The sequence below is a fragment of the Hippopotamus amphibius genome, chromosome 6 (assembly GCF_030028045.1).
Source record: "Hippopotamus amphibius kiboko isolate mHipAmp2 chromosome 6, mHipAmp2.hap2, whole genome shotgun sequence".
Taxonomy (NCBI): domain Eukaryota; kingdom Metazoa; phylum Chordata; class Mammalia; order Artiodactyla; family Hippopotamidae; genus Hippopotamus; species Hippopotamus amphibius.
This window is the reverse complement of record NC_080191.1, coordinates 70,865,362-70,889,098: the sequence shown is the minus strand read 5'-3', so window position 1 is coordinate 70,889,098 and position 23,737 is coordinate 70,865,362. Positions and strand designations below refer to the sequence as shown.

General features: G+C 41.6%; 1 protein-coding gene across 6 annotated transcripts in view; it reads left to right on the top strand.

The window, feature by feature from the left end:
* Positions 1 to 23,737, top strand: part of UBE3D (ubiquitin protein ligase E3D) — a 143,201-nt gene that overhangs the window by 82,856 nt on the left and 36,608 nt on the right. For 4 of the 6 annotated variants that reach the window (XM_057738837.1, XM_057738835.1, XM_057738833.1 and 1 more), the window contains exon 9: positions 7,332 to 7,470. The exons of 1 other annotated variant lie outside the window; for it this stretch is intronic. In XM_057738837.1, the coding sequence (XP_057594820.1) occupies positions 7,332 to 7,470 (139 nt within the window). Of the gene's footprint in view, positions 1 to 7,331; positions 7,501 to 23,737 lie in introns of those variants that run through there. One more of the 6 variants, XM_057738834.1, reaches the window with a different exon arrangement.

Here is a 23,737-nt window from a genome sequence, read left to right as displayed (position 1 = left end):
TCAAAAATGGTAAATTAGAAATCAGATTTTGACCTAAAGAAACAGTGGCTCTTATTCTGAGGTCCATGAATCTTGAAAACATGCTTGCTAAGTGAAAGAAGCCAGGGAAAAAAAGGCCGTGTATTATATGATTCCATTTATATGAAAGGAGGTCATGAGTGGGCTTGGGGAATTGGGTGGTCTGAAAAACACTCAAAATTCTGTGCAAAATTTTCTTTGTGGAAGTGAACACTCTTGTAGGGAGAGAGGCAACAGTTTTAATCACGCTATCGTGAAAACCTGTGACCTTCAAATGGTTTGGAAATAACTACTTGAAAGCCTTTTTAAAATAGATGGCTAGTGGGAAGCAACTGCATAATACAGGGAGATCAACTCGATAATTGGTGACAGCCTAGAGGGGAGGCTCAAGAGGGAGAGGATATGGGGATATATGTATAAATATAGCTGATTCACTCTGTTGTACAGAGGAAACTGGCACAACAGCGTAAAAGCTATTATACTCCAATAAAAATTGAAAGAAAATAAATTAAAACACATGGAATTTTAAGACCCCCCGCAAAAACAAAACAAAACAAAATGAAAAAATGCGAAACTGCATCAAAAAATTAAAAAAAAAATGAATTTGCATCCTTTGTCCTCCTTTTATAAATATATAATGGTGGGCTTCCTAGGTGGCGCAGTGGTTAAGAATCCGCCTGCCAATGCAGAGGTCACGGGTTCGATCCCAGCTCCAGGAAGATCCCACATGCCGCGGAGCAACTAAGCCCGTGTGCCAAAAAAAAAAAAAATATATATATATATATTATATATATATATATATATATATAATGGTTCTTTCTGTCACAATGGTTTCTGTTCTCTGCCTGTGATTTTTAAAGATTTTTTGTTTATTAACAATACTATTTTAAAAAAATATAAAGCCCTTATGGCTTATGAGTTTGTTGTAGTTTCTTAGATTTTTCTGGAAAGATTCTTTTTTATTGATTTGTTTTTTTATACTAATGCCATTAATTAATCTTGACTTTAATTTTGAATATGGTATGTTTTTAAATTTATTTTCTTCCAAATAGCCTTTTGTATACTTGACATTTTCTACAACAAAAAGTTTTAAAAAATCTGAAGGAATAGCTGGCCTCTTTAGATGGACTTCTTCAAATTATGACATCTCTAATGATGTTACTTCTAATTATGAGGTTTCTAGCAGGAATGTGTGTAGGGTCAGTTCTCTTCTTTCGTGACAAGGATAATACCATTCGTATGTTCTCAACAGCTGGTGTCTTGCAGTACTACAGGCATTTATAAAAAAGCAAAATCTCTTGTTATTTTTTGGCATGAATTAATATACTTAATTTTGAGATTGCCGTTTTGGTATCTTATTTAAAGCAGAACCATTTTCTCCATGCTTTCTCTCTGAGAGAAAGAAGTTTATATCTCTCTCTTGACAAGCTTATAGATCTTAGGAGCAAAGTTTAAAAGCCATAGCTTTCAGGAATTGCGTACCAAAATCTCTTTTCTCTCAAGAACCGTTTAATTCAAAGAGAGCTGAAGAACTGTTTTGACATTTGTGATTTAAAAAACTCATTTTTTTCTGTGATTTTCAAAGAAAACACTGTAATTTCAAAGAAATACTGTTTATCGCTTAACCTTATTTTGAAATTTATAAGCAGTAGTTGATATGTATATTTTTCAGGTTCTATTTTTATGAATTGGTACTTTTTAAATATTTAAATATGATGGAGTTAATATGACTTATCATAACAGATATGCCAGTACATTTAGTTGTTTCAGAATTTTGTGTTCTTGACAATTTATAAGAATTTTAAAAGAATTCTTTGTCCAAACTATGTATTAAATGGTTGTATGTTTTTAATGATTCTACCACTGTGGTTTGATCATTTGCCTGATTTGGTATTTTGAGAGCTTAAATTAATGAGATTATCATTGTTATAGCTTTGACATTGAATTTTAAGGATCTACAGGTATAAACAGTATTATATTTCAACATCATTAATAGGCTATTTGCTTTTTTCGGCCTTTCTAGGACTGCAGTGTCCAAATCAACTACTAAAATATGAGAAACGTAAGATTTAAGTTAAATATTTTCAAGTTGAGCTCTTTTATACCATATTACAGTGCGTTGGACTCTTTTGATGTAATTTTTGGGAGAGGTGTTATATGATCTCTATTTGTCATTTTTGTCTTTGTTACATTAAACGACCTCTTATGTTTCTTAGAATCCTGTGTCACCTTGCTGTTTTCTCAGGTTCTTTTCTTAATATTGATTGGTGTTTGATTCATTCTCAATTTCACCATTTTTGTTAGAAGTGATGGAAAATGACTTTTTTTCCCCTTCTCATTGTCTCTTTAAAAATAGATAGGCCATAGTTGCTTCTCTAGGGAATTTTGTCAAGGCGAAAGTTTAGAAATAAGGGTGGTGTGTCCTCTGCATACATTTGGTCTCTTAGACTAAAGTCACCTGGCTGACAGCTCTGGTCTCCTAGAAAAGCTTTTCCTCCCCCAGGACTTTAAAAATCACAGAAATAGGTTTCAATTGATATTTAGTTCGTTATTCTGTTTGAAGTTCTTTGTTGATTTTATAGGTCTAATGTGATTTAGGTCTATGATGTCTTTGTAGGAAATAACAGAAATAATCCAGATTCTGGATTATTAGAATCCCGTTTCTTAAAATGCTTAAATCAGTAACAGAAATATGTATTGATATTTGAACCTTGGGTGGATAGTCTCAAATATTACCTCTGGCTTAAACAACACAGACCCTAAATATCACGTAAGAAGTGTGGTAGTTGTATTAAGATCAACTGAATTTTCTCCCTCTTTCCTTCCTGTTCTCTTTTATTTCTTTCTTCCTAAATTAAAAAAAAAAAAAGTGAAAACAGTAACTGAAGTTCTGGGGAAAACTTACCAAAACAGCTGTTTTCATTTTTCATGTTATTTCTTTCTCTCTTTCTCTACAGATGTGGATGTTTCATGTGATTAAAGTAATATTTTATGCAATTAAAATTGTAAAGAAAATTTATAGATCTTAATCCTAAAAATATAAGTCCTGAGTCCAATGAAATGTATACTTAGGGAATAAAAAAGGATAGGATGAATATTAGGATTTGAGCCATATTAGGTCCAGTTGGATTGTCTAATTTCAAAAATAAGGCAGTTCAAAGTATTACAAAATGACATGTTCTGAGATATCTAAAATTTATCCCAAAGAGGACTCAGGAGATAGGATTTAAATCAGGGTAAGTAAAATATTCTTCTTTCTTTGCAAAACTTGATAAATATCAGATCTATCTGCTTTCAAACTCTAATAATAAAATGTATGTGAAGCAAAAAATAAATAAAAAATAAAATTTATCCCATTATTTGCCCTTGGGCTTCTTAATTTTTTTGGATAAAGTTTATTTTAAAAATATCTAAATGGAGAGGAACATGCTTGAGTTTCTTCTCCATCACTTACTATGAGATTAGGGCAACATTCTTCACCTTCTTGAGCTTCAACAGAGATCAAAAGTATTAAATCACAGAATACTTTAAGATTAGATTAAAATAAAAATTTCGGATTTACATGCATGCAGATACTTATAATTACAGAGAAACACGAATAATTAACATGTATAACTAATTGTAATTTTTCTTTGTGACTGTGGTTATCATTTGTTTAATGAATGTCCTTTTTTGTAAATTTTGGTGGTTTGCTACATTGGCTAGGTTACGTGTAAACTCCAAGACATTATGAGGAAACTTGGCTTGTCCAAGATCACTTGCTGGTGAGTGACAAGGCAGTGCTAATGTATTTTATTTTCTATTTGAGTGTCCTTTTTGATAGATCACACCATAGTCACTTATCAGCATGTTTATGCCTGTAAACAGCATTTAAACATTCCTTTGTCTGCACCACAAATCATGTCAACCTCATAACATTAACTTGTTTCTGATCATAAAAAATAACCCTTGGAAAATAAGAAAGAATAAATAAGAGAATATATAAAAAAAAAACAGGTTAAATTCCTATCATGGAAATAACCAGTTATATTTATTGTGTTGCCGCCTCTGATTTTTTTTTCTCATTATAGAACTATTCTCGCTTACCATGACAGAGGTGTGTTTTCCCATGTCCATCTTACTGCCTTTCTTATTCAAGTGTTAGAATATGTATGTAATAAAGTAGCAGCTTAGAAAGGATAAGATAACTTCCTACAGAAAATGAAGATATCTTAACTGTGTCTTTTACAAGCTAAAGAGTTAACACAGAAGAAATAGGCATTGGCAGATTCTGTTACTAAGGTCCTGCTTGTGGTTTGCTTGGAGAGGATAATGCTACTTACGATGTCTTAAGCGATCAGTGTGGTCACAGGGGAGAGAAAGCAGGCTTTGAATTCGGGCTGGCCTGAGTGAATCCTGGTCCCATCACCCACTTGCTGTGTGGTGCTGGACCATCACTTAAAAACTCTCTGACCTCTGGATTCCTCACCTTTCAAATGGGATGAACATGCCTGCCTCTCAGGGCTGCTGTAGGATGAGAGACAGTGACCCTCGATAGAGTGCCTGGCCCACCGTCTGGATGGGTAGGCACAAGATGACAGTCAGAAGCAACCTCAGGCCTAAGACTTGTCAAATTTAAATATTCAATATGGAGAGCATGCTATAGCCACAAGCTAACTCTGAAATGATTTATTTGTATAATTCACCACTTTCTCTTTTTCTTACAAATATGGTTACTGCCAAAAGAGGAGTAGAAAATGATGGAAAGTGAAAGTGGCTTGAAGATGATCTCTGATTGGCAGGACCCTTAACTATGAGCCGTAGCAGCCCTGGTCCAGGTTGCGGTGTTCCCTTCATCTTGGGACACCCTTGCCGACAGTCTGTGGCATGATGAGCTGCGGTTAGGTTTGGGGGATTCGCAGGTGAGTCCCCAAGGCACATTTATGCTCCAGGGCAGTTACTTCTTGAGGCAAGAGATCCAATTCAGAAAAAGCAAATGCCTTTTCAAGACACTGAGAAAAATTTCAGAGTGAAAATACCTTTAGTCATCCCCATTGTGGGTGATGGGGTAGGGGTATCAATTCTGAAAACTTAAGTTGTTGATTAAACATACAATAAAAGTGAAAAATCGCTATTGCTTTTAGCCAGCAAAAAGTCAATACCTGGGTGTGTCTGAGGAAAAACAACACTAACTAGTCTTTATTTCCACACTAGCTGCAAAATTAGAGGAATCCACAGGCCATGGTTGCTCATGTCTGATCTAGGATGAGTCACAGGTGTAGACACAGCCCAGATAAGAAGAAAAGTAGGGTTGCAGTTAAGGGTTGTGATAGGTACAGGTATGGTATTAAGCAAGTAGTTAAGTCTCATAAGGCAACAGGAGGATGTCCCCAAGGAAGTGATTATCGTAAGTGGGTCTTGCAGGATGAACAGAAGTTCACCAGGAAGGATAACAGCCTTCCAGGCCCAGAAGACTGTATGAGCAAGACACAGGGTATGTAGTGTATTGCAGTTCAGGGAATGGAAAGTAACCGTGTGGTTTGTGGGGCCTAAGGAAGGTGGAGGAGGGGATGAGCCTGAAGCCACTGCACCAGTGTGACATTTGACTTTTACCAAAGATAGCAAGATTTTTATTTCCATGCCCGTGAGATGCTGGAAGTGTTATGTAATTGGTCAAAGCAGAAAGAATAGCTTAGCCAATCAATAGAAAACACTATGAGTGAGTGATTGGTTGATTGATTGATTGATTAATTGATTTTTATTGGCTGCATTGGGTCTTTGTTGCTGCGTGGGCTTTCTCTAGTTGCAGCAAGTGGGGGCTACTCTTTGTTGCAGTGCATGAGCTATTCATTGCGGTGGCTTCTCTTGTTGTGGAGCACGGGCCCTAGGTGCGTGGGCTTCAGAAGTTGTGGCACGCAGGCTCAGTAGTTGTGGCTCATGGGCTTAGTTGCTCTGGGGCATGCGGGATCTTCCCAGACCAGGGCTTGAACCCATGCCCCCTTCATTAGCAGGCGGATTCTTAACCACGGTGCCACCAGGGAAGTCCCAACAGTAATTTTTAAAACATAGAAAAGGCACTCAACTGTGCACTTGCTGAAAACAGATCATTTTTTTAGGGAAGTGGACAGTGTCCTATTCTGGTCCAGCTGGTAGGCAAATGCTTCAGAGAAGAGTTAACTCCCCACCACACATCAGGGACGTATCAGCTTAAGTAACCTTGTGGACCACACAGCTGGAGCATCTGCTATGGCTCTTCATAAAGTGTTAAATCCCTCATGCCCTCAACCGCAGTTGCTCTCTCAGCTTCCAGAATTCACCACTGATTCGGTTAAAGGTAGCTTTACAGAAAGAGATTTAAGGAAAGGCAAAAATATATTTTTAAGAGAAATATATATATTTAAAATACACATATATTACTCTTTAAAAATTAGGACAGTGATAAGAGACACTTTGGTAGGGGCATAGGCAGGAAATACTCAAGTAAATAGAAGAGTTGATAGCATAAGACTCGTGCTATTCTTAGTATATCATATTCTCATAATGCTTTCCTGGTTTTCCCTGTACTTTAAGCGCTAGATGGGAAGTCAGGACTCCAGGATCCAGAATCAGTCATAGCATTTTCTAAACATCTGCCTCCTCTCAGACAAGTCCCTTTACTTTTCTAGCCCTCAGTTCGCTCATGTCCCTCTTGAGAGGATTTTCGAGTAGGTTCCACAGGGAGTAGCAGCTGCTTTGCACGCCTCTCTGGAAGATGAAGGGGTCTCCTGCCAACCCCTCCCTTCCAACAGAGCAGCTTCACTCTTGTTTGTATTATGAACAGGGACTTTGACAAGAATTTTTGATTAAAGGATTTTATCACTTTTTAAAAAGTCTGCAAAAAACTGAACTAGATGTTTCTTGCGGCATATCCAGCTCAGAAACAATTTCCACATCTGGAGCATGGGATAACAGTAGTTCAGTTTCATAGCTATTTGAGGGTTGAAAAAGATGCTACATGTGGAACAGGGCATAGAACAAAGGAAGCGTTTGAAGTGTTAACTATTAACTCCCCCCACAGGTCCCTCACAAATGAGACTGCATCTCATACAACTCTTAAACTTTGAGTATGAGATGTTGACCTGAAAAAAATTGCCTTATCCATCTGTTTTATATCAAAAACACTATAAAAATGTCTTGTACATGTTCTCTGTGAATTTTTAGTATAACCATTTTATTTCTATTTCTTGTACATTGCTCTTTCTCTCCCACAACCGAAAGTTTTCTCCTTACATCAGATTTTTGAAATCCTTCTGACTGGATGCAATGACGAAGTTGCACATATCGGTGTGTTTCAGGCTCGCCAGCTCGTGGGAAAGTGACATCAGCGTCCACTCCCTCACCCTGCCCTCTGCCACCTGCTTGGAGCTGCTGTTGATACTGTCGAGGAGTAACGCCACGCTGCCTCTGTCCCTCCGCTGTATGAATTCTTTCCAGGTAAGGAATGGCTCCTTTACCAGGATGTGATTTCTCAGTTTGACGTGTCATCGTTGTTTAAGGATCCTGTCTTTCACAGGCGCTAGCCCACGGAAACCCACCTTTTCACAGGATAATAACAGCAAGCACAATGCGTGTATTGCCTTGTCTATCTCTTTCTAAATATGTGGACAGATGGAGCCTCAGAACGGATAGGTAATTGTCTGGTAGTGGCCAGACCCACGTCTCTCTAACCCCAGGGTTTGTTCTCTTCATCTCCATCTTTCCTGCCTCCGAGAGAAAAGGCGAGAACATTCGGCAGAGACACGTGTGAATGCCACTTCCCTTTTCCCAGCTTTGCCCTAGAATAAGGATTTTCAGTTAGTGTCTTTGCTGCTTTAAGCTTTGCAGTCAAATTGCCGAATGGAGGTTTAACAGTGATTGCAACCTTCCCACTCTCGGCACCTTTTCCCTCTCTCCCCACTCCCTCCCTCCTCTGGGTATTTATCTGTGCTGCTGGTAGAGGATGTGGTCAGAACAGAACAGCACATGTGGACTGACCAGCGGGAAGACCGCCTCCCTGGTAGGCAGCTAGATGTCACTGAGGTGGCATATGAGAATTCAGATGTTGACTGGTCCCTTCAGTTTTGACCCTATAGCTGCTGCATGTTACTGAACTTATCTGTAACTCTTGGCAATGGAAAATTATTCTGGAGCCCTCTGAGGCTGGTGAGCAGGCCACATGTGTTGCTGAGAAATGAGTGAACGTGGGTTGTTTCTGCTTCAGAAGGGTTGCTGATGTGTCCTAAGATGACTTCAGAATCAGCAGATATTGCTTGGTGCATCTCTGTGGTAAAACAAGATGTGGATTTTCCTATGAATTACAGCTCAGGAATTTGGTAAAAAAAATAATAAAAATAATAATAATAACTGCTCCATAATGATTTACATCCGCCTCCTCCTGGTAATCTGTTACATTGATTGTCTCTGTGACTTTCTTCCTGACACACATTTCGGAGTTTGGCTGTGGCATACCTGTTTGTATTTATCATTACTCAGCTGTTAACTTCAAGGTCCTGGATGCAAGGACCACAGAGAACACCTTCTCATTTTGCAGCAGAGGAAACTGAGAACCAGAGAGATGGAATCAGTTGGCCAGGGAAGAGCCTGCATGTGAGAGACAGAGCCGGACTCAGCAGGCTTGTGCCGGGTAACAGCATCTGCTACCCAAATGCAGTGCTCACCGAAGCCCCGGGAGGCAGAGGGGGTGTGAGTGGTCGTAGCTACCTTGGAATGTCCACAACACGCCTTATTATGTAGTAATTTATAATTATTTATTGGTATATATGCCGTGAACTGCAAGTGGTTTAAAATTCTGTGTATCAATCCGTATTTCTTATGAGTTTTGCTCTTTGGATTGAACATTGAATAATACAGAAGTTTGCCCACAAACTTTTATGGGAGAGGCGAGAAACTTAACAGTGGTTATCTTTGGGGAGCGAGGCTGGAAGACAATTATTTTTTATTTCACTCCCTCCTACACTGTTGGAAGTTTTTATATGATGGGTGAGTGGGGAGCAAAAGAGATGACTTGGACTTGGAGGCTTTTACAGCCTATTGGGGGAGATAGAACAGTCATCCTTGGGTGATATAAATCGAGAATCGTTTTATTACAAAGTAGCCTCTATGCGAGTCTTAAAGAGATTAAAGGTAAAAGAGGAATCTAGGCTGGGCATGGGGGATCTGAGAGGAGACCCAATCTGTATTTCTTCTCCAAGAGACAGAGGAAATGCAGTCCTTCCAAGGCTCTCACCTCGAGTGCACGTACACACGCAGGCATGACAGCCTGGCCCACCCTGGGCGCCGTCTGTGTTTGCTCCCGGCACCTCTCATCACAGGAGCTCTCAGCGTCAGGATGTTAATTACTGGCGGTGCCTCTGTGTTAGTGACTGTGCTTCTTCTGCTTTCAGTGCATTTGCTGAATATGACTGTCAGGGGCACACGCGCTTTCCCAGTTTCAAAGGGCAGAGAAACTGGGCACAGCTTCGCGAACAGTGCCTGCTAAAGAGATCTTGTCCCTGCCTTCTTATCAGGGACACACCAGGAATCGACTTCCCCATGCAGGTCTCTGCACCAGGATAAAGGATCAGTGAACAGGGGAGGATGTCTGTCAGGATTAGAAAGAGATGCTCTGCTTTTTCATCTTCGGAATACCTGCCTCATCATTTATTACAGGGGCAAGGAACGGGGCTGCTAATGTTGCCCGCGTCGGGGATTTATTTTTTCAATTGGAAACTCACTTTAGTGCACGTCTTTTTTTTTTTTTAAAATGCTGTGTTGGCAAGAGCTATAAAATAGTAGAACGACACTTGTTAAAGATACCATCTTTACATTTCCAGTTCTCTAACTTTCCAGGCCAAGTCAGTTAACTGTGAGCAATGCTGCTTTTTCTGTACAGATGTTATTTTGGGTTTCTGAGGATTCAGACAGCACTGCTGCCTGAGCTGCTATCACTGCCAAATCCCAGAAGGTGGGGTTTATCTGATTCGTTAGAGCCGTTAACGTGTACGAAATTCTAACTTCTTAAATTACAGTGTAATGTATCTCTCAGGCTAACCGGGATATCGTTGGGTGGCTTTGTTGTTCTTTTCACTTCCGCTCTGGTCCAGTACCTTAATATCCCTGGTACTGTTCTGAGCAAACAGAATGTAGAGTTTGGCTGAGAATCACTGGTGTATTGCTAAGCACATACCATAGTTGTTGCAACCCCAAGAAGGATGGACTTACCATGTCACTCCCCGCTTACAGTTCTTCTCTGACTTCCTATCGCAGTGAGAACAAAATCCAGACTCCTTATCTGAACCTACAAGGCCCAGCACCATCTGTCCCTGCCTCCCTTTCTGGTCTCATCTTCCTGGCCTCACTCGCTCTGTTCCAGCCACACTGGTCTCATCTCCTGCTCCCTCTCATGAGCTGGTCCTGGCCGCAGGGTCTGTGCACTGGCTCTTCCCTCTGCCTCCAGGAGAACACCCTGGACCAGAGCTTTGCACAGCTGGGTCCTCTTGTCTTTCAGGTCTCAGCTCAGGTGTCCCCTCCCACAAGAGGCCTAATCTTACCCCTCCCCCCTTATTGAATTCTCCTTTCCCGTCACCATTATTCTATAACCTCACCTTGTTTTCTTTTCTTCATGGCTCTTTTCACTATTTAGAGTGCTTTTTCATTTTTTTGTTTGTCTTTTTTCCTCTCCTCAAATGTGTATCAAATGAGAACAGGGAGAATGTCTGTTTTTGCTCAGCGTTGCATCAGCAGAACTTAGGACAGTGCTTGGCTGTAGGAAGCATTTAGTGAATATTGGCCTTCTGGCTAGAGATGGGCTGGATGGATGCATGAGTAACATGCAAACTGGTTTGGCCATTTGACACTCTAGAGAATTCCAAAAGACTGAGCTGGGGGAAGCGGAGGCATGGGCAGTACACCCTCAGGGGCAGAAGCAGCAGCTTTTTTCCTGCCGGGATAGGCTGGACTCCAGAGGTGAGGTCCAGAATTGAAACACGTCAACAAGTTCGAGCACAGATGGGTATCCGAAATGACAGCCTGGAGCTCTGTACAAATGAGGAAGACTCGAAGAAGAGTTCAACCCTTGAAGGAGCTAGCAAGATCCAAGAGAAGCAGAGTAGATGACCAGCAGACAGGTCCAGGCTCCCTCTGGGCCCTGGAGACCAGAGAAGGGGAAACTGGAGTGATGCTTTGGTGCCAGAAACCGAGGCAGAGGGGACTGGGGCTGCCGGAGGCTCCCCTGGAGTGGGCAGGTGGCAGCTGCTGCCACCGTAACTGCTGCCAGTTTGATTCCCCGCTGAGAGCTTCAGAGCTGTGGGGGGAGGTGGCAGAGGCAGTATCCTTATCCATCTTGCCGAGCAGCAGCCAGCTCCTTAACCCAAAGTCCTGCAATAGCAACTTTAAATCTGAAGAAGGTTTCTGGAAGGTAGAGCCTTAGAGCACCCAGATTGGATCCAGGACTGGGTTGGGGCTTCTGGGTTTAATGGTTCTTTGCCTCTTTCTTAGAAACTTGGACGGTTGTAGCTGGAAGGATCACTAGTCTAATGACCTTATTTTTTTTAACAGACCCAGGACGGGTAAGTTGGAATTAGAGATTGAAACTCTGACTCCTATGTTAGGCTTTCTGTGCTACACCTGATTTTCCCTATTCCATGGGACACAAGTTGCTTAGGATGTAAATAGGTGTCATTCATAGAAAACAATAAGATATTTACTCTTCAGATATAGTAATACAGATTATAATAGCTAATATTTATTCAGTGCTTTGTGTATTCCAGGCCTTGTTCTCAACGATTTGTACTTATTAGCTCATTTCATGTTCAAGAAAAACACCATGAGGAAGGTATATTATTCTTCCCATTTCACAGGTACAGAAACTGAGCCAGAGAGACTAACTTGCCCATACTCACACAGCTAGTAAGTGGAGGAACTTAAGGTTCGAAGCCTGGCTCTAGACCCCACTCTGCTCCCAACATTAACACCAGATAATGTTGCCTATGAAAAGCACTTTGGTTAAACAAAGGGAGATTTTTTTTTAACTGCAAGACTTTTCAGGGCCTTTCCTGTGTGTAAGGGGGCAGTGTGACCCTCTAGTTGAAGAATGTAGTAAATATTTTTAAAACTTGATATCAGCAAGACTTTTTCTAGGGACGTTTTATGGGATTAATGCTCTCAGAACACAGATGGGGAGACGTTGTCCTGGGGAGACAGTGTCCTGTCCCATCTTGAAAGATTTGGATGACCGTGACCAAGGCAGAGGGCTCCCATGTGCGTTCTTCATGGCCGCCTTGTTTATCTCCCAAAGAAGTAGTGCTGCAGGCTTAGCAGTGGACTGTCAGAAGGATACCATCCCTCTTTAGTGACTAGGTGGTTCTCCTCCTGGTCAGGGCCACCTTGGTCAGAAGTACAGCAGGAGTAAGATGTGCCTTCGGCCCCTCGTGGTGCACGCTGACCCCGTCCAGAGGCCCAGCAGGCCCCTGGCTAGCGTTGCTTTCCTGGTCTGCACCTGCTGCTTGTTCTGTTTCACTTGGGTCCCATCCACTCTTAACACGCTGTCGCTAGGCAGTAACGTGGCAAAGGCTCCCTTAATACATGGGTCCGTCTGGCTAGCTCCATCTCTCTCCTCACCGATGGCCCGACTCCCACTGAGGATTCCCGAGGCAAGTCTACCTTGGAAGCATTCCTCAGCTGAGAGATTAGGACTGTTCCACGGCCTCGAGCTCCGAGCTCAGGAAAACTCTTTTGATCATTCACACACCTTACCCCTAACTCCAGCTCCACCCACTGCTCCAGGCCATCCAAACCCTGTGGATGGGATTTTCAAGGACACAGAGCCCCAGAACTGAGGCTTCTTTTTCTTCCCCAGGTAAACTGCTGTGTTCTACAATAATTTTAAGTGTTTTCACAGACACTATCCTTTTTAAAATCTTTATAGCAACCCCCATTTTAAAGGGGCATGGACTTCCCTGGCGGTTCAGTTGTTAGCACCCCGCGCTCCCACGGCAGGGGGCGCGGGTTCGATCCCTGGTCGGGAGCTAAGATCCTACATGCCACGCAGTGTGGCCAGAAAAAAGAAAAATTATTTAATAACAATAATAATGAAAGGGCAGACGGTAAGTAATGTAGGCAAGATCATGTCACTAGCAAAATGCAGGGCTGTGTTTTAAGACGAAGTCTTCTGGTTCTGAGTCTATTATGTATTCCATTGCAGGGCAGTTACATCAAAGAAAGTACCAAATGGTCCTCTTTAATTGCCCTGGGTCTCGTACATCTTATTTTTACCATATGGCAGCAACAGCATCTCTTTTATTGATGTCATCCTTTAGAGAACCACAACCTTCAGCCACGGGGGCAGTATGAGTAACATTCTCAAGCCTATGGATCCTGGCAAAGAAGTTGGATTTCATTTGAGTATAGTTTTATGTGTATGCCACGTGGTTGCATAATGCAGTGAAAATATGTAGAAGAGAAGAAACAGAAGAGCTTTACAGAGCTTGTCTGTTACCACCTGGTAGGGTTGGTCAGGGGTGCTTCCTTAGCTCTCATGGATTTGAAGTCATGTGGTGTTCAGTGGGCAAAGGCGGAACCGGTGAAGCACCTTGACTAAGGTATACTATTCCAGAGCAGGAAATTCTCAGTTAATTACGTTACTTGCATGTAGTTTGACTTTAACTTTAAAAAACCCACTGATACTTAAATGTCACCATTTCCATGATGTAAAAACCATACACAGTTGACCCTTGAACAACGCGGGTTTGAACTGCACGGTTCCACTTATACACGGATATTTTTCAGTAGTAAATACCACGGTACTACATGGTCTGAGGTTGGTTGAACGCGCTTCCGGAAAGGAACTGCGGAGACAGAGGGCCGGCTGTGAGTTACACGCAGATGAACCCCCACGTTGTTCAACAGTCAACTGCATTCACCTTCTCAACTATTCAGAAATTAATAATTTTACAGATAATTCTCCCATCCAGCTGCTGTTTCACTACCTGTTTTTAATATTTGTATCAAAAGAGAAGAAGAAAACAACACATAAAAATTTGCTTTAGTCATTTGGCCATTAGTTGGCATTTCAAGTGAAGGGCTTTGATTGTATGGAAGTTTGAAGTTGTGGTTCCAGCCTTTAGATATATGCAGTCTATAGCGGCTCCAAGAAATGGGTAGGCGGAGACCCAGGAACTTCACAGATAAGTAGCAACAACGGAGCTATAGGGAGAGAAAATGAGCTTTCTGTATCTACACTTTTTTCCTGTCTTCTTTACTTTAGGCACGGCACCACATGAACGGCCTTGTCTACCATATGCCATGTTCATGTCTACGTAAATTATACCATTATTATCTTTTAAGGTAATGTTTTATAAAATGATTGTAAAAAGATAATCACCTTGATGGTAAAAAATTGGGAAATACAGAAAAATGAAAAGGGAATTAAAATCACTGGGAATCACCAGTATTGACGTTTTAGAGTAATTCTTGTTAGTGTCTCTCATTCTATGCATATACATGTGCGCACACAAATATATTTTAGTATAAAGTTGGCCTCGTTGGAGATGCTGGGACTCAGTTACTAGCAGTATTCTGCTTTCTCCTCTGTTTCATCACTGGCATGAAGGCAGTCCGCCTTCCTGGAGACTCTCAAAGGCTCTTGGGGGCTTGATAAACAAGGGTCCCGTCATTAGGTGGGAATAGAGGGGAGGGAGGCCGCGACCACTCCAGGCGTCCAAGGGTTACTGCACGTGGAATCAGGAGGCAGGCAGACCCACGTCAAGATGGGCGGGTGCTTGCCAGAGAGAAATTCTCGTGGTGGTCCATGCGTACCTTCCAGAGATTCAAGAGGGTGTAGCGTTGGCGCCCTCGTGTCCCGAGGCACGGAGGCCTCCTTTCCTTCCTGCTGACATCTTTGTCCTCAGTGGGCAGAGATAATCTGGGGTTGAGTGCCACTCGTTATATTTAGGGAATCCAGTCTCGGAGGTGGCGATTACTGCTCTGGCTATTTTCAGTCTCTCTCCTGGAGACAGACTTCTGAGAACTGCCTCAGCAATTAGGTGTGGAAAGGATGTTGCCTTCTTCTTCCTTTCTGCCCCATGGGGCTGTGGTTTGGGGAAATGAGCAGGTATCTTTAGATTCATACAGGTCTCTAGTCTGAATTCTCCGTCGTCTGCCTCCTCTCGTGTTGGACTCTGCTCTTTGGCCACATTCTACTGAAAACGTGGAAGGGCCAGGCAAGAGCCTGGAAGTTTCCCAGAGGGCCCGTCAGGCCAGGAGTCTTCCAGCTACTACACTGAGTCTTTCCAGAGGCTGCTCCCCTGACCCGGATTCCCCGCCACATGCCCTGCTCCTCAGAAATTTCTATCTCTTCCAGGGAGTTGAGCTTGTAGGCAAAGTGGGACAGTTCCCAGGCCTCCCATGTCTTTACTCTGAGGAGCTGCCACTTGGTGGGGAGCCTGGTGGGGCCGGGGTGCTCTGCCTTTGGTTTTATTGAGAGAAGCAGGAATGAGGCATAGCCCAGAAAGTCAGTCATTCTGTCTCTTGTTTTGGGGGGGGGAGTAATTTTTTTTTATATAAATTTATTTATTTATTTTATTTATTTATTGGCTGCATTGGGTCTTCGTTGCTGCACATGGGCTTTCTCTAGTTGCTGCGAGCGGGGGCTACTCTTCATTGTGGTGCGCAGGCTCCTCATTGTAGTAGCCTCTCTTGTGGAGCACAGGCCCTAGGTGCCTGGGCTTCAATAGTTGTGGCACATGGGCTCAATAGTTGTGGCTCACAGGCCCTAGAGCACAGGCTCAATAGTTGTGGCGCACAGGCTTAGTTGCTCCGTAGCATGTGGGATCTTCCCAGAGCAGGGCTCGAACCCGTGTCCCTGCATTGGCAGGCGGATTCTTTACCACTGCGCCACCTAGGAAGTCCCTGTTTGCTTGTTTTTAATAAGTTAATCTTTTTCCCCTAACTTTGAAGGGAAAATACATCCTTATCACAGAAAAATTTGGTATGTTTTTCATTAGCAAAGCAGTACTTATTTGCACTTTGAGCCTAAAAATATAGAATCTTCAAATCAAACCGGGTTAGTCCTTCACGGCCCGGTGGGGAAGCCGGCCTGGCAGGGCCTGGGGAGCCTCTGTGACTGGAGGGTGCACACTGCTTCAGGCTCTGTGGCTCTGAAGGGGACCAGGGGAGGCCTGGAGGACAGAGGGGTTCGGCCAGTTCTGCGATGACAGGGTTATGCATGGTTCTGGTTCTCATATGTCAGCATCCATAGGAAGCTTGTTCAGGGTTCAGATTTCTGAGTGAGAGCCTGAGAGACTCTGTCCGTGACTCCGGAGGAGAGCCCAGGGGTCTGCGTTGTGACAAATGCCCAAAATGTCTCTGAAAAAGGTTTTCGAGAACCAGGGTAAGAAACACTTAAATGATAATGGAATATATTGCCACTGAGGTGAGAATTATAAAGGAAGAAAACCTTTCACTTACAATGAACACCTCGTCATTAGCTCGAGCAGCTTATTTTCCTCTTTTCTTCACTTTTTCTTATTAATCTGCACATAATGCAGTCCCGAGTGAATGAAGTAAACGGAATCATTGTCCTGCAGTTTGTGTTTTTTCTTTTGCTGTTTTTTTTCCCCTGCCGTGATTTTTCCCTTTCGCATTCAGAGGCTTGGTAGAATCTGAAGGTCAGTTATCTGTGTAACTCATCTTTCTGCCGTTCAGCATGAACATGGCATCCTTCCTGCCTCAGGGCCATGCGGCCCCTGTAGCCTCTCCTGTTCACGGCAAGGCTGGCATCCTGGGACAGTCACTCACCCTCATGTGGGACACTCAAGGTCTCGTCTCAGATCTACCACCACCTGGTTTCTGTGACTCTGACCTATCCAGGTAACCTCTGTGGGTTCCAGTTTCTGTGTGCAGTAAGGGGGTTGGGTTAAAATATAAAGTTCCTTCGAAAGTAGATGCACACAGTCATTTTGTCTGTTCCCTGCTGTTCCTAATTTATTCACCCAGACTGAATACTATAACCTTATTCCTTAAAGGGACTAGGTGCTTGTTTCTTTTGAACATCTTGAAAGTGTTTAACGGAAGGAAAGCATAGATAAAGCCACATAATTAGATTTTTTTTTTCCTGCTCTCCAAGAGAATGGGGTCTCTGTTGTAAGACATTCCTACCAGCCACAAAGAAAAGCTAGGAACCATGGGGTTAGAGCGCTGCCTGGCCCTTGGCTCATCCTGCCTGAGAGCCCCGGGTCACCCGTTCATGTCGAGGCAGGAGAAGGGAAGACACTGTCAGGTAGGCTATGTGTCAGAGAAAAGGAAGAGGAGAAACCTGGAATGTTCTCTGCACAGCCTTAGATTTCTCTGCCTCTCTTCTTCTCTACCCTCCCTCATGCTGCTTCTGCTTTCAGTTTCAACTTCTGTTTCTGACTCTGGGTCCTGGTCTGTGTTGAAACATTTGTGGCTTAAGAATTTTCCAATGGTTTTGGGTTTGCATGCATTTTACTTGTCAGTATGGTTATGCCAAGAAAGTTCTCTAAAACGTGAGCCTCTCCCCTTGCCCGGAGCTATTAACAAATGGACTTGGTTCTTTCCCACACTGAGCATGGATGTGTTTAGTCAAGTGGCTTCCTGGTTTTGCTTCCTTAAAGAGGAGGCTAAAGCTATATATCTGCTTTTAGAAACAAAGTGGGGTCAAGTTTGAAATGACTGCACTCGCTTCTTCCCTGGAGGAAGTCACTGTGTTTGAAGGAGCTTTTCTGGCTTGAGGGGGAAACAGAGGGAAGGATGCCAGCCTTCTAGAGAATGATGGATTGGAAGGCAACCTGTCTTGAGCTTCCATTGAGAACGTGTCGTGAGCCCACCTAGTAACCACTGATTGCTCAGCAGAGAGAAGGCTTAGAACAAGAGAAGGTATGGGGGACCAGGCCAGAGGAATTGTGAGGAACAAGAATGGAGTTATTTTATTATCCTTTCGGTCCTCGCTCTTGTAGACCTGACATGTGACGTAGTGGGGAAAAGCCCTGATGTGGACGTGGGAGATGGGTCTGTGTTCTGGTCTTGGCTGCCATACCTGCAACAGGTACACCTGGGCGCAAATCACTTCCCTGCTAAGACCCCAGCTTTCTCATCCTTCCAGCTCAGAAATCCACTGATGCTAAGTGTCAGGAGTTGAAGGATTCGCAGAAGTGTGAGAGCTTGTGGATTAAGTTAGTCTAAGGAGGAAAGGCTAACATCCAGCTTATGGCCAGTATCCCCCTTATAGATCGGCATGTTGCTTCCGTCTAGGTTACAAGTTGAAAATGAAGGTCCCAGAGCAGCGATGATGTTGGGACAGCAGGGAGAGTATTTCTACAGTGTCAGCCTGGGCTTCACGCAGTGAGCATCAGCGGTTAGCTTGCAATAATTGAAGGCGGCTTGATTAATCTGTAGCGTACAACAGGCTGTCTGGTGTGTTGTAATAACAGGACTGTAATAACAGAACACAGACTAAATTGAAGTAAAGAGTTAGCCGAGTAATTTTTAAGTGCTGGTGCCTTTTCTTGTCTCTTTAGAGCTGATTGACGTTTTTTATAAACAACGACATTTGTCTCTAGCCCCAGTGTTTCTGACTCTGTACCTGTGGGTCTTATTGTTTCCTTCTCATTTACTCTCAGCTTGAAAACCATTTGTAAAGGCCATAAACATTTCAGATATTGTCCATTTGAACCATCAGCTGCCTTTCAGCACTAAGTCCCCCAAATATGCTAATGATTTTTGCAGAAATCAGAGAGCTGCAAACAGAAGACATGGTTCTTGGTATTTTTATTGTAAATAGGGGAGTTAAATCTACTTACATTATTGTGATTAATACAGTTGGACATAGGTCTACCATCTTTGGGGGTGGTGGTGTGGAGTGTGTGTGTTTTGGTTGTCACACTTGATCTTTTTTTCTTCTTGTTTCCTTATTTCTTGTTCTTTGTTGTCTTGATAATTTTTTCATCCCTTTCTTAAAAATGTCCTCTGCTGGCTTGGAAGCAGTAGCTTGCAGGTTTCTTCTTTTAGTGGTTGCTCTTAGAATTTTTAAATATTTAAAGTGTTGTAGTAAAAACAAAATTGTTCAATATCTTTACCTTTTTCAACAGGCAAGAATCTTACCATATTTTAACTACCTGTTAAGCACATTCCTTCCCCTTACCCCACATCTGCCCCATTGCTATTGTCTACTGTTTTGTTTCACTTAAAAACAAATAAATTAGTTATTCATTTTAAATATTTTAATATTCATTGCATATATACACATCAGTGTCATACTTTTTGTTTGCTTTCCTGACATTCCATATCCTTTAGCATTCCTTTCACAGACTTTCTGTATGAAATGTCTTCATTTTGCTCTTGAATGATGGCTAAGCTAGGTACAGAATTCTGTACACCTTTTCAGTTTGAATACCTATCACTCATTGCCTTCTGCCATCTCGTTCTGTTGATAAGACAGCTGTTGTAACTTTATTTGCTATTCCTCTGCAGATGGGATCCATCTCTTTTCTCCTACTGGTCTGTAACATTCTATCTTTATGCTTGATGTACTGTAGCTTTACAGTGATGTCTAGGTGTGGATTTTTTAAAATGTATTTCTACTTGGTATTCTGAGGCTACTCCAACTAAGAACTCCTGTCTTTAAGTTAGTTCTGGAAAATCACTAGCCGTTATGTATGAAATCTCCATTATCTCCCCACGCCATTTCCTTTTGTTGACCTCCTATTAGACTTGTATTGGAGTCTTTCAGTCTATTCTGCTTATCTCTTAAATATTATTTCCTCTGTGTGTGTGTATGTGCGCGTGCGCGCATTCAGGAGAAATTCCTCACTACTAGACTGTCCAGTTCACTCATTCTGGTGTTTATCCTAACTATTGAGTTTTAGTTCCATAGATATCTTTTTCATTTCTGAGGTATCAAGGTTTTTAACTTGAGGTGTAACTGAATATAACATTATGTTAGTTTCAGGTGTACAGTGTAGTGATTCAATATTTGTACATATTGGGAAATGATCACCACAGTAATTCTAGTTAGCATCCATCACCATACATAGTTACAAATATTTTTCTTGTGAAAAAGACTTTTAAGATCCACCTCTTAGCAATTTTCAAGTATATAATTTATTAACTTTAGTCACCATGCTGTGCCTTACGTCCTTAGGACATTTTATAACTGGAAATTTGTGCCTTGTGAACCCCTTCACCCATTTTGCCCCCATCCCCCCATCCCACTCCCTGCCCCTGGCAATTATCAATCTGTTCTCTGTAGATGATATCAAGTTTTAAAAATCTTTCTGAGGCTGTTAAACATACCTGCTTTGAAGTCTTTTTTGTTCTGCTATTTTAATTTTCTCTTCTAGTTGTTCATTTTGTGGCCTGTCTAATCCAGGGTTCCATTTCTTCATGTGTTTTAGAGTGTTGGTTTGCAGGCTCATTTTGTGTAAGTTCTCACCTTGTGTTAGTTTCTCCTCCTTAAAGCTCCCCAGGGCTGGTTTCACCTTCCTGGTAGTTTTGTAGCTACTTCAACGTGCCTCGTCCAGCACCGAGTCCAGAATGGACTGTGGGGGCTCTGCTGATCCTGGGCTTCCTGCAGGTTTACCCCCTGTGCCAGCAGCCAGCCTGGCCTCTTGCCTTTGCTGTAGACGTGGAGTCCGTATGAGTCACAACCTCCAGCAGGTGTCAGCCGCAAGGTTCTTGGGTCTCCTTTTGTGAATGTTACTCCGCCCTAGCGTCTGACCTTGACTTCAGCCCCATCAGGTCCCTGGCTTCAGCTCTGACTCCCCACTTTGTGCTTCTGGTCCAAGGAGATACTTAGCTTGTTGAGTGTAGCTGTGGTTTGGAATTTTCTCACTTTATGTTTTATCTGTCATTACCATATATTTGAAGAATTCAAGGCAAGGACTTTTAGTGTTATCTTTGGCTATCTGTGATTTAACCTTGGTTTTTACATCAATAGGAGAATGTTAACTACCCTTCCTGTGTGAAAGCATTTTGCAAATAATAAAGGCAAGCTGTAGCCATTTTTATAATTAATGTAATTAGTATCACATTTTACCTCCACTCTATCTTTGGAGTCAAATTTTTCTTGGGGTGGGTAAGTGGCATGGTGAGGGAATGAAGTACCTTAGGTCATAACAGAATTAAATATCCCCACATTTTTAGTTTTCTATTAGAGGATGCAGGAGAAAAGGGAAATTTAGGGTTCTATAAGACAAAAGAGAATCACACAGAGGACTCACACCTCTTTCTCACCATTGAAACACTCTGACAGAAAACCCCACCAAAGCTCTTGGATTTTGCTAGACTGACAGAAAAGGGCATCTTTTAAAATGATAGATTGATGACTAAACACATCAGACATAACAATAAATGTGAATGGGATTGATTTACCTATTAGAAGAAAAAAGATTTACAATTTGGTTCACAATATAATACCCCAATATAAGTTGTATATCAGAGACCTAGCTAAAATAGATACTCTAAAAATGAAGGATGGCCAGAAGTGTTCTGTGTAAATGGAAAGCAAAAGAAGTGGCCGTGAACCTGATATCAAACAACGTAGTATATAAGCCCCAGAGCATTAAATATGGCAAAGAAGCACACTCCGGAATGCTAAAAGTCACAGTTTTCTAACAAAAACCAAAAAGAGGAAGGCCCTTATACCTGGATATTTATAAATTCTCTTATTAAACAGCTCCTGAAAGGGGCATATATATTGAAATTACAAGATTTTTTAAAATGATGGCAACATGGTCTTTGTGACTGGCTTCTTTCACTTCACAATGTTTTGAAGCTTCGTTCATGTTGTAGCACGTATCAGTGCTTCCTTCCTTTTCACTGCTGCGTAACATTCCATTGTAAGGATATACCACATTTATTCATCATTCATCAGTTAATGGCTGTTTCAGCTGCTTCTGTTTTTTGGCTATTATAAATAATGCTGTCGTGCACAACAGGGCTGCTATTTGGAAAAAGGTAAAATCAGATCCATATCTCACACCACATGTAAAAATAAACTCCAAATGGATTAGGGATCTAAATGTAACAAATGAAGACTGATGAAGCTGAATAAGGTCTGTAGTTTACTTAGTAAATATTGTACGCATATTAATTTCCTGGTTTTGGTAGTTGTCCTGTGGTTATGGAAGATGTTAATATTAGGGGAAGCTGGTTAGGGGCATATGGGAACGCTCTGTGCTTTTTTGTGAAGCTTTCTTCTCTGAGTCTAAAATTATTTGAAGATAAAAAAGTTTTAAAATAATGAGTAGCATAGCAAAAAATGAAAATAAAGGTATTCTATGCAAGGTGCGAGGCTAGATGAAGGCTTATCTTTTGAGCCCTAAGGAAGGGAACATCCTGGTATCACACAGGGAAGAGGGGTGTTAGGGGCAGCCAGACTCCATCTGAGGGTTCGAGCCAGGAGGTAGCAGGGGTACAATTCAAGAGGTCCTCACTACCAACAAGGGCTTAGTTTCCAAAATATACAAACTGCTCATACAACTCAATAACAAAAAAAAACCACCCTATCAAAAAATGGACAGAAGATCTAAACAGACACTTCTCCAAAGAAGACATACAGATGGCCAATAAGCACAAGAAAAGATTCTCAACATCGCTAATTATTACAGAAATGCAAACCAGAACTACTATGAGGTATCACCTCACACTGGTCAGAACAGCTATCGTTAAAAAGTCTACAAATAACAAATGCTGGAGTGGGTGTGGAGAAAAGGGAACCCTTCTACACTGTTTGTGGGAATGTAAATCAGTGCAGCCACTATGGACAATAGTATGGAGATCCTTAAAAAACTAAAAGTAGACCTACCATATGATCCAGCAATCCCACTCCTGGGCATATATCTGGACAAAACCGTAATTTGGAAAGATGCTTGCACCCCAATGTTCATAGCAGCACTATTTACAACAGCCTAGACATGGAAGCAATCTAAATGTCCACTGACAGATGAATGGAAAAAGATGTGGTACATATATACATTGGAATATTACTCAGCCATAAAGAAGAAGGAAATAATGCCATTTGCAGCAACATGGATAGACCTAGAGATTATCATACTAAGTGAAGTAATCAGAGAAAGACAAATGTCGTATGTTGTCACTTATATGTGGAGTCTAAAATATGATACAAAGGAATTTATTGACAAAACAGAAACAGACTCACAGACATAGAAAACAAACTTATGGTTACCAAAGAGGAAAGGGGAGGGGGGAGGGATAAATTAGGAGTTTGGGATTAGCAAATACAAACTATTATATGTAAAATAAACAACAAAGTCTTGCTCTGTAGCACAGGGAACTATATTCAGTATCTTGTAATAAACTATAAAGAAAAAGAGTATGAAAAAGAATATATATATAAAACTGAATCACTGCTGTGCACCAGAAACTAACACAACATTGTAAACTAGCTATACTTCCGTAAAAAATAAAATAAAAATCATCACACTGATTGTAGTTCACTTTATTACCGTGTTATGTAAGATAACATATAAGACTTGAGGTTGAGGTGAAAAGTCTCAATATATATACAATAATTAATTGTTTCTTTAGTGTGGCTGTAATTTATGGCTTGCTGATGGTATAAATTCACACTTTGAGGGAAGGAAGGAGAGATAGAAAAATACTGAAGAAGTAAACATTGGTTATCTTCATCTTAAAGATACCCGTGCCTTAATGTTAAGGTTCAAAGTGTAGATGGTGATGTTGAGGA